Genomic DNA, 11,444 nt, shown 5'->3' on the forward strand with positions numbered 1-11,444 from the left:
CCTTGGTTCGAACGACGGCTCGAGACATTACAGGCTTCAGAGCAGGTTGGATCTCATGCGGAGAGAGGTAGGGAGAGTAAGAATCTCGTCCTGGGCGCTTAGGTCAGTATTTCATGTCAGGGGCCTCGTGGAAATAGTCCGTCCGTACCTGTCGTGGGAGCATCACCGGGACCCGCCGCAGCGTTAGGCCAGACCTGTTTGCCAGGCTGAGCACTGTTGTTTTGGTGTTGTTGATCTTGCTGATTAGATGCAGTTGGCTCGTACAGATCATCGTACTCGCCCTCGCTTAATTCGCCTTCCTCTGCCCTGTCGCTTGCATGTTGGCTCTTTAACCCGTTTCCAGGCTGCTCGCTACGCTTGTTCGAGGCTCCATTGGAGCGACCACCACGTGGCTGATAGTATTGGGAGGCAGGCACTAGGTTGGGCTCGTGTGACGGCTGCGCGTGGGTTGGCTGGTGTGTTTGTGGCCAGGCCGCAGGCACGTCACTCGTCGAAGCACCAAACGCAAGACCGGGGATGACGCTTCTGTTCTGCTCGTAGGAGGCTTGTGCAGATGCAATGTTAAAGCTGGCAAAGGCATTGCTGTTGGGCGGGGGCTGGCCTGAAGCTGGGTGGGGGTAGGTCGGTTGAGCTGGATATAACGGAGGTGCATAGGAAGACTGTCCCTGGTATGGGACACCTCCGTAATAAGAGTTGTAAGTCATGGTGAGCTGGTGTAGAGTCAGCTAGCATGCAGGATTGTGTTCGACGACGCACGACGTAGGGATCATGCGATGATGTCCAGCTACACGTAACTCGCCGCGTGCCGAAGAATGATCACGCGCTCAGAGCGTAAAAGGAAAGTCGCGATACGAAGGATCCACGCGTGAATATGGTGGTGGAGTGCACAAATCGTCAAGTGGATGCACGAGAGAGAGAGTTTCGATGACGCGTTCGGCGACCGAATGGTTCGCGTAAAGTATGCTGTGAAGACCCTCGACCGGCCCAATATCGCTGGTCGCTCTCGCTGGTTACAGAGGGTCGGTTCGATTCGAGGTTTCCAGATGCGCGCATCAAGGCGCATCAAACACGTCTGGTTCGTTCGAGACCAAGGCTGCTCTGGGCAAACAAGGCAAACTAGGTAGTAGCTAATGCGTTGCGGGTATAGCGTCGAGATGCAGCGAGCGTGGACGGGGCGAGGCAAGCGGATGTGTGAGGGTGAAAGAATTCGCGAGTGACGGGCATTTCAGAAATGAGAGGGTCTCGAAGGCTCAACCTTGGCACGCTAGTTCCTAAAGGTACCCTGCTGGCGCTTGTTCCCATGCAGTCACACGTTCTCGGGTTTACCACCACAGCATGTCCTTATTAGGACTAGCGTGCATTTACTCTGATGGCCAGAGCTTGCCATGCATGATGTCGACTGATGGGTGATCGAGGCTCACATGAAGAGACGGGCGTTATACGACGCCGGGGTTCCGCTATTTACCAAGAGAGCCATGAGGCAACTCGTCGTGCAGTTGAGCACAAGCTCGAACAACAGAACTGGGACGAGACTACCCCTTTCTGAGCCGGTTCTCGCTTTGTCGCTTTGGGGCAAAGATGCATGATCAACTGTGCTTTGTTCAAAGGCATTTCTAGTGGTTTCTAACAGTGGAAACCCACGAAAGGAATGGAATACCTTCCATTGAGCACCTTGAGCATACTGTACTCACCTGAAAATCCAATCTACATCAAAGGCTATGACTGTGCCGCTTAATATATTATATCATATATTGCACCGAGTCTCGTCGATCAAGAGCGACTAGCTTGGCATTTTGACCACATCACGACAGGCGCTCGATAGCCTGTATGCCACTATGCGTGCTTCCAAGGAAGCTTGGGAAGCGACAGCTACTGCCTAAGGAAATACTCTTTCGATCGTCTCAATCTAGATTACGAAAGTGATCGCTTTGCTTACGGTTCCCTAGAGTATGGCGGAATACCAAGCAAACACGGTATTTTTCAGTATCTGGTCCTTCTGGTGCTCCTTGAGCTGCTCGGCTCTTCTCGCGAAGTACGATGTTACGCACAAGAGCCGCGCCACACGGCCCTAGACAATGCGATACTTGAACAGCTCGATATATCTGTTCTTAAGACCCTGTAGCGTGTCTTGTGATTGATGATAATTGATTGTCTCATCCTCTCTATCGCTCCCGACATTCCAGTTCAATAATTTGGGTTGGGTATTTCCAGGCCTCTAGTGATGAAATGGCAAGCAAGGCCTTCCATGGGGTGAGCTGCTGGAGCTCACTTTACCTTTGCTAGCTTTCCCACTGTTGATACTTTTACGGCCTCACAATAGACCCCGAGTCCTCAAGAGTACATTTCATATGTACTCGGCAATGAATACCTGGCGTACGAATTCTCCGAACCTGTCCACATGCATCGTACAAGAATATTCGTGAGAAAGTCGCGTAATTGTTTGTGAATAGGCGGCCTTCCCAAGATGCTGTTCCGAGAGGTTTTCTATTCATATTGTGGTCATGGCTGTTTGTGAGTTGCGCCATGTTATCGTTTGTGGTAATCCTGATCAACTATAAATTGCGAGAATCCGCACGATCTCGCATTCCAAAAATCCCTCGATAGCTTAGAAATCCCGCTGAAGACACCCCGAATGGCTGAATGCGAGATTCGTGCTGGCAATGGTTGTGTTGCTTTCGATCGGTCCATCCACCAAAGCAACCCCGGGATTATTTAGTTGCTGACATCCACAGCAAGCATTACATAAGCACACCACTGGGTCCTTTGGAACGAGCAGCGACTGACCCGTTTGGTTCGGGGGCCTGTCTTGGCGGAGCGCCTACGTCACGTGTAGGTCGCTCCTGGGTTTGTTTACTTTGGGGATGTGGGTGGTCCAGAGCAACCAATCCCTGACGATCGACGTCAACACGACTTGGGCGTGAGATGCCTACCTTGCTTGTCCTCCTTTCCAATTCCAAAATTTACATCACCGCCACGCGCACGCGATTGACACTGTCTTTCTCATTCCTCGACTTTTATTGCTGCCTAGGATTGTACACTCTTCTTTCTACTTCATCTTCCCTGACTTGCTTGAGCCGAGTCAGAGCCTCGTGCCTCGATCCCCAACGAACCCGCCGCGCACCTCGAAGCCTCTATGTATTCCCTGCAGGTATAGGCAGCCGGATCGGAAGTCGGACCACAGCAGTAACAGCGAGGTTTCCCAGCTGTTAGGTGGCTTTGAGCAGCAGGATCTCTCACACTACCCGCCCAACCACACACCATGTCGATACGTAACAACCCTTTTGCAAGAATGGCCTCGGCCTCAGCCTCACCTTCCCCAGGACCAGGCGACAGTCGGCCAAAGTCCACGCTTTTCTCTTCACCTTCGCCGCTTTCCAATGTCTCAACACCGACGGGCCATGCGCGCACACAATCACATACATCCTTCAACCCCCCCTTGGCACCAGCGGGCGGGTCGCATCGGCATTCACGGAGTGACTCGCGGAACGGCACGCATCTGTCCAACACCTTTGCGCCGTCGTTCATCAAGACGGAAGAAATGCAGCGCGGTACCGGGGCCGACGCAGTAAAAGGCATTGAGGGCGAGAATGACTTCTCTGGCAAACGCTATGTATGGCTTAAGGACCCGCAGACAGCATTCGTCAAAGGTTGGGTTGTAGAAGAACTGGGCAAGAACACACTTTTGGTCCAATGTGACGATGGGACAGTGAGTGAACCGAGTGCTCACAACCGCGGAGATGCTAATGCACGTCGCAGCAACGCGAGGTCGACGCCGACAGCGTCGACAAGGTCAACCCTGCCAAGTTCGACAAGGCAAACGATATGGCTGAATTAACACACCTGAATGAAGCATCGGTCGTTCACAACCTTCAAATGCGATACCAAGCCGACCTGATATACACATACTCTGGCCTCTTCCTCGTCACCGTCAATCCCTACTGTCCACTACCAATCTATACCAACGAGTACATCAGTATGTACAAAGGCAGGAGCCGCGAGGATACGAAACCCCACATCTATGCCATGGCCGACCAGGCTTTCCGGAACCTTGTAGACGAAGGCGAAAATCAAAGCATCCTGGTGACGGGAGAGTCAGGCGCTGGAAAAACCGAAAACACCAAAAAGGTCATCCAGTATCTCGCCGCCGTTGCGCACTCAGAGTCTCCGGTCAAGGCTCGATCTCAGCAGTCCAACCTCTCTCAGCAGATCCTTCGGGCGAACCCAATCCTCGAAGCCTTCGGCAACGCGCAAACAGTCCGAAACAACAATTCTTCTCGTTTTGGCAAATTCATCAGAATTGAGTTCAATCGCAATGGCTCGATCGCTGGCGCGTTCATTGACTGGTATCTCCTCGAGAAGTCACGAGTTGTCGGAATCAACTCACATGAGCGCAACTATCATATTTTCTACCAGCTCTTAAAAGGCTCCGATCGAGCCATGAAGCAAGATTTTCTTCTGGACGGGCTGGACGTTGAGGATTTTGCGTATACTCGGAATGGCCACGATACAATCACCGGAGTCTCGGACCGTGCCGAGTGGGAGTCGCTCATAGAGGCATTCGACGTTATGAACTTTTCCGACAAAGATCAGTCCGCTATTCTTCGTACTATTGCTGCTATCCTGCACCTCGGAAACATCTCGGTTGTCAAGGAAAGCCGTGCCGCTGATCAAGCAAGGCTGGCCCCCGATGCCAAGGAGCAAGCCGCGAAGGTCTGCAAGTTGCTCGGAGTTCCCCTGGAACCATTCCTCAAGGGCCTCCTTCACCCCAGAGTCAAGGCTGGTCGGGAATGGGTTGAGAAGGTGCAAACACCCGATCAAGTTCGGCTTAGTCTTGATGCTCTCGCCAAAGGTATCTACGAACGCGGCTTTGGTGACTTGGTCACTCGCATCAACCAACAGCTCGACAGAACCGGCATGGGCCTCGACGACTCGCACTTTATCGGCGTGTTGGATATCGCTGGTTTCGAGATCTTTGACGACAACAGCTTCGAGCAACTGTGCATCAACTACACAAACGAGAAGCTGCAGCAATTCTTCAACCATCACATGTTCGTGCTCGAGCAAGAGGAGTACGCTCGCGAACAGATCGAGTGGCAGTTCATCGACTTCGGACGTGATCTACAGCCTACGATTGACCTCATTGAGGTTTCGAATCCCATCGGCATCTTCTCGTGCCTCGATGAAGACTGTGTCATGCCTAAAGCCACCGATAAATCCTTCACGGAGAAACTCAACTCGTTGTGGGACAAGAAGTCAAACAAGTACAGATCCTCCCGACTCGGCCAGGGCTTCGTGCTCACACATTACGCCGCCGAGGTTGAGTACTCAACACAGGGCTGGCTGGAGAAGAACAAGGATCCATTGAACGATAACATCACACGGCTGCTTTCAGAATCCACCGACAAGCACGTAGCCAACCTCTTCGCTGATTGCGCTGATACAGACAACGATGCCACTGGTGGTCGGAGCCGCGTCAAGAGAGGTCTGTTCCGCACCGTCGCCCAGCGACACAAGGAGCAGCTGCACAACCTGATGACCCAGCTCCATTCAACGCATCCCCATTTCGTTCGGTGTATTCTGCCTAACCACAAAAAGAAGCCGAAGCAGTTCAACGGGCCCTTGGTGCTGGACCAATTGCGATGCAATGGTGTTCTGGAGGGCATCCGCATCGCGCGAACTGGTTTCCCGAACCGCCTCCCCTTCGCAGAATTTCGCCAGCGGTACGAGGTGCTCTGCCGAGATATGCCACATGGGTACCTCGAGGGCCAGGCTGCCGCTGCCTTGATGTTGGACAAGCTTTCACTGGACAAGACACTTTACCGCGTAGGCCTTACGAAGGTCTTCTTCCGTGCTGGTGTTCTTGCTGAGTTGGAAGAGCAGCGTGATGCACTGATCACCGACATCATGGCAAGGTTTCAGTCTGTGGCTCGAGGTTACATTCAGCGCCGTATTGCCTTCAAGCGACTATTCCGGACTGAAGCCACGCGGATTGTGCAAAGAAACTTCCATGTTTATCTCGACTTAGTAGATAGTCCCTGGTGGCAGCTCCTCGTCAAGATGAAGCCGCTTCTCGGGGCAACTCGGAGCTCCACTGAGGTGAAGAAGAAAGACGCAATGATTCGACAACTGCACGATAAAATCCAACAAGAAGCCTCAGACCGCCAGAGGCTGGAAGATGAGAGAAGAAACGTCCATACCGAGATGCTTCGTGTTCAGAAAACACTTGAGAGCGAGAGAGCTCTAGCTCTTGATAAAGAGGAGATATTCAAACGCCTGCAACTGCGCGAAGCCGAACTTGAGGAGAAGCTCGCAGGCGCTATCGACGACCAAGAGCGCCTTGAGGATCAACTGGACGATCTGCTCGCTGCCAAGAAACTAGCTGAGCAGGACGTCGAAAAATATCGATCACAGCTCGAGCAGGCTGCCTCGCTCATTGCTCGTCTTGAGGACGAAAAGGCACACCTCTCCAAGCGCACTATCGAGCTTGAAGCATCCATCGAGGAAACTTCCCACAAGCAATCGGAAAGGAGTGAGCAAGAAGCAGCCTTGGAAGATGAAATCAAGATGCTGCAAAGTCAGCTCGCACTCAAGGATAGGAAAGCTCGGGACCTGGAGGGCAAACTGCTCCAGGTTGACCAGGACCTGGGCGTCAAGCTTATGTCGACGCAGAAGGACTTGCAATCAGCCAAATCCAAAGAATCGCAGCTCCTTCACGAGAACCGGAACATACAGCAACAGCTCTCCCAACTCTCCAAAACCTCGACCGATTACGAGGACCTTGTTCGTAAGAAGGAAAGTGAACTGACTTTCATCCGGAGCGAGAATAAGAAATATGAACTGGAGCGACGTTCGTTCGAAGAGCAGAAGAAGGCAATGGCTGCAGACAAGGAAAAGATATCCTCTAGGCTACACGATGTTCAAGCCGAAATCACAGCTATGAAAACGCAGAAGTTGCAACTCGAACGAGAAGCCGAAGACGCCAAGAAGCTGCTTGAGGCACGCCTTTCTGAAGATGCGCAGGCCGATGAAAACCGCCAAGTTCTCGAATCTCAGATCAAGGATCTCAAGGACCAGCTGTATGCTGTTCAGGTGGAGCTGAGTCGGGAACGACAGTCTCGTGACGACGTTCTGCTGCTCAGCGACCACAAGTACAACGCGCTCAAGGAAGAATTCGACGGCTTGAACGAGTCCAAGATCATCATCGAAAAAGAGCTCTATGTTCAACAAGATACGTTACGTAGGACCATGGAGGCTCGTGCGACGGCGGAATCAGAGCGAGATGAGGCTCGGCAGGAAATCAGACGTCTCCGAGTGGCCAAGACGCAAGCGGAGGAGGCACGTATCCAGGCCGAGGTGGCTGGAGAGCGAGCCGCGTCGCGCGTCGCTCGGGAACGTGAGGAGAGTCTCCGCGGGGACTTGACTGCTGCCCAGGAACGTCTGACTTGGTTTGAGGAAGAGTGTGCAAAGCTCAATCACCAGGTCGAAGATCTCAACAAGCTCATCTTGTCGTCAGGAGAGTTCGGTCTCAAGAATGACCAGGCTAAAGAAAGACTCGAGCGTGAGCTCACCACGGTCAGAAGCCGACTAACAGCATCCGAAAACGACAACAGGGCTTTACTCAACAAGCTGCAACAAAAGGGTCTTGAAATCGCACGCTCCACGTCAAGGGCCAGCGACGCTTCCCGTGGGCAGGTTCTTTCTTTGCAGCGTGAGAAAGCCCGCATTGAGGAGCAGAACGTGAAGCTCAACAAGCAACTCGGCGACGCACAACTCAAGATCGCTGGCCTGGAAAAGAAGGCAGAAAAGTTGCAGCTCAACGTGGAGGATCTCAACCATGAAGTTGCTAGGGAGACCAAACAGTCACGCAATGCCGAGAAAGCTACGTCAACCTCAGCTGCTCAACTCGCTGAGGTGAACCGGGCTCTGGATTCGGAGAAACAGCTCCGTGGCCAAGCTCAAAGCACAGTCCGGACGCTGCAATCGACTTTGGACTCTAGAGAGAAGGAGCTGGAGGAGCTGCGTACTCAAATGTTGCAAATCCTCAAGACCGTGGAGCCCGATGCCATGCCTCCCATGCAGGATGACAGCACTCAAGACCGGAATATTGCGCGAAACTTTGACCTTGTCCGCAAGGTGGAGGATTTGCAGCAAAATCTTCGCGTACAGGCTACAGCAAGGGCCAATGCGGAATCGCAGCTTGCCGATCTACGCGCAGCACGGTCTGAATCGCCCATGCGGCCGAAGCTCGAGGAGATCCATCCTAATGAGGCTCCCTTCACCGGTTCGCCAACGCAAAGGCGGTCAAAGGCACACGCGCGAAAGATCTCCAACACCTCGACTCCCACTCGTCGGCACGCGCCCATTGATAATGAAGGTTTCGATTCGGCTCGCTCGGACCGCACTGCAGATCTCTTGAGCTTCAACAACCGTATGGATCTCAAGACTGAGGTCGAGGAGCTCCAAAACCAGCTACAGTTGGCTCATATGCAGAACCGTCATCTTCAGAGCCAAGTGGACCGCAGCACCCCCGTTCCAGAGACGTACTCTGACGAGAGCCCTTCCATGCGTCGCATGCAGAAGCTGGAACAGGCCAACTCTCGACTCCATGGTATGCTCGACGACTCGACTGCCAAGGTCTCTGCTCTCGAAAAGAGCATCCGCAGCGGAGAACTTTCGCTGCGCGACATCCAGACCCGCTCACACGAGGAGATTCTTGATGTGCTCAACAGCCAAGAGGATTCACGAAGGTCTCTGCTGCATAGCCACAAGAACGCTGTTTCGGAGCTCACCGAGGTGAAGACCTACTTTGAGAAGATGCGTCACGAGCGAGCCCGCCTTGAAGTCGAACTACGCGACTCCAAGTCGGACCTGCAAGAAATGACCATGGCCAGAGAGCAAGAGGCCGCCAGCCGCAGCCAGCTGCTGGAAGAGTTCTCTGATCTTCAGATTCGCCTTGATACCGAGACTTCGAAGCTGGCAGATCTATCGTCAAGCCTCAACCTCTACAAGGGCCGCTCTGACGAGTACTTCAGCAAGCTGGAGCAGGCAGAGATTGCTGTGCTCAAAGCCAGCCGGGCTGAGCAGTTCGCGAAGGCCCAGGCTCGAGAGGCAGAAGAGACATGCGCGGAAGCGATGGCGGAACGCAAGAAGATGGATGGCATCATCGAGGACCTCCAGCGCCAGAGCCAAAGACTCGAGGAGAAGGTGGAGGATGTGTCGACTGATCTCGATGCCGCAATGCAAGCCAAGAAGAGACTGCAACACGAGCTTGAAGACTACCGGAACCAGAGAGCCAACGAAATCGAGGACAAGGAATCAAGCCTGGAACAGACGCGCAAAAAGTACCAGGCCGAGTTTGCGACTCTCACGAAGGAGCTTGACTTAGCTCGCGAAGAGAAGCTATTCAAGCAGGCGGAGATCACTCGCCTTAGGGAGGAGTTGGATGACCTTCGATCCAAGTGGGATGATGAGGTTCTCAACAGCTCAACTTGGTCAAAGGAGAAGGCGCGACTCGAGTCGACTCTGGCCGACGTTGTCTCTTCCCGCGATGAAGCCGTCAACGCCCACGGCGAGGCCCAGAGCAAGGTGGTGTCACTCCTCTCGCAAGTCCGGACACTTCGCACGTCTGTCGACGATGTGACCTCGGAGCGGGACCTGCTCATCCGAGAGAAACGCAGTCTTGAGGCACGTTTCGCGGAGGCTAAGGCTGGCCTTGAGGATCTCGCCAAGGGTGATAGCCCGTCACTCCGGGATGCGGCCAACGCTGACAAGGAGATTTTGGATCTCAAGTCAAGCTTGGCGCAAAAGGAAGATATCACAGCTGCAGCGATTGAGAAGATGAGGCGCGCTGAGTCGCTTGCCGCTGAGATGCAGAAGGAGGCCATGGTCGAGCGTGAGACCAGCGCCCAGCTGCTAAAGGCCAAGGCAGCCCTGGAGAAGTCACTCAACGAGGTGCAGATCAAAGTCGTTGACCTGGAGACCAAGGGGTACTCCAGCGCCAGCAACGACATCAAATTCTTGCACAAACGTATCCAAGAGGTAAGTGCAGTGTTTCCAAAGAGATTTCACAACGATGCAGGACACTGACCGGAGTTTGCTGCAACAGCTGGAATCGCAACTCGAAGACCAGGAAACGGAGAGGTCCAAGTCGCAACGATCGGTGCGTAACGTTGACCGTATCGTCAAGGACTTGCAAAGCCAGATCGACCGCAAGGACAAGCAAAACTCGCAACTGTCAGACGATGTTTCGCGGATGCGTGACAAGGTCGACAAGCTGCTGCAGACCATTGAGGAGTTGCAGTCGGCTGAGTCTGCGATCGAACTGGCGGCTCGCCGGGCGGAACGCGAGCTTCGCGAGGAGAAGGAGAGAGCTCTGCGTCTCGAGAGGGAGGCAGAAGGTCTACGGTCGATGAGGATGGAGATGGGGTCCGTCATGGGCGGTAGCATGCGCACGCGTGCTCCACCCAACATGTGGCGGACGGGCTTTGGTATTGACGATGATAGGAACTCCATGATCGACGTGCCTAAGCGGAAGAGCAGCATTAGTCGTGCGCCGAGTCTGACCAAGGGGTTCCTGTAGGAAGATGAGGGGTGGTGAACGGAGCACATAGCTGTATGACTGGAAGGGAGGGACAAGGTGTTGTTTAATGGTCCACCGGCGTTTTGGGGGCTTGCATTCGAGGCCTGGTCAGATTCACGCAGGGAAGCAACCCTGCTGAGGTCCATGAACTGGTTGACGTGGGCGGGAACTGGGATCGGACATGGAGGCAGGACGGCGTATTGAGGCCTGAAGACGAACACGGGTTTGGGCCTCGGTTTAGCCATGGCGGCTGCTTGGTTGCGCCGTCTGTTTTTATTTTTCGCAACGCATGATCATTCAGGATAATGAGAGCATTGAACTACGTGCCTTTCGACGGGATGTGTTGATGATTCGCTGGCTCGCCGTTACACTATGGGATGCCGGCAGCCGCCCGGTTCGTGTGGTGGAGGATCCGGCTGCCTGCCTCGCAAGACCGAGCGAGGTGAGGGGCAAGCAGCCATGTCGCCGTTTGTCTAGATTGCCACGAGGTCTTCATCTCCTCTTGATGCTATGCATGTTTTCCCTTGATGCTATGCATGTTTTCCGTCCGCGTGAACTCTCCATCTTCATCCTCGAGCCCCGCGCAACACCAAGATGCCAACCATGACCGAGTCTGACATTCGCCGCATCGTCGCCGAGACAATAGCCTCCCTCCAGCAGCCGGCGCCGCCTCGACACGTCTCGCACCAGCCGATATCTCGCCGCAGCCACGACAGGCCCGGGTCCGGCTACGGGCATGACCAAGACGGCATCGTGACGGTCGACTCGGACTCGGAAACTTCGAGCTCGGACTCGGCCTGTTCGAGCTCCTCCTCCTGCTGCTGCTGCTGCTGCTGCTCTTCGTCTGACGACGAGGACGGGTCGA

At 54.1% G+C, this 11,444-nt stretch overlaps 2 protein-coding genes across 2 annotated transcripts in view; one reads left to right on the forward strand and one right to left on the reverse strand.

The window, feature by feature from the left end:
- Positions 1 to 704, reverse strand: part of VDAG_01899 (uncharacterized protein) — a gene marked incomplete at both ends in the record, with an annotated part of 3,631 nt that extends 2,927 nt beyond the window's left edge. The window contains one exon of the mRNA XM_009657928.1: positions 149 to 704. Coding sequence (XP_009656223.1) covers positions 149 to 704 — 556 coding nt within the window. The remainder of the gene's footprint in view (positions 1 to 148) is intronic.
- Positions 705 to 3,259: 2,555 nt separating this feature from the next.
- VDAG_01900 (myosin-11) lies at positions 3,260 to 10,579 on the forward strand (the record flags this gene model as incomplete). The annotated part of the gene is made up of 3 exons (XM_009657929.1): positions 3,260 to 3,706; positions 3,757 to 10,038; positions 10,106 to 10,579. The coding sequence occupies 3 exons, from the start codon at positions 3,260 to 3,262 to the stop codon at positions 10,577 to 10,579; spliced, it is 7,203 nt and encodes a 2,400-aa protein (XP_009656224.1).
- Positions 10,580 to 11,444: the final 865 nt, after the last annotated feature.

This window comes from Verticillium dahliae, genomic scaffold, assembly GCF_000150675.1.
Source record: "Verticillium dahliae VdLs.17 supercont1.3 genomic scaffold, whole genome shotgun sequence".
NCBI lineage: Eukaryota > Fungi > Ascomycota > Sordariomycetes > Glomerellales > Plectosphaerellaceae > Verticillium > Verticillium dahliae.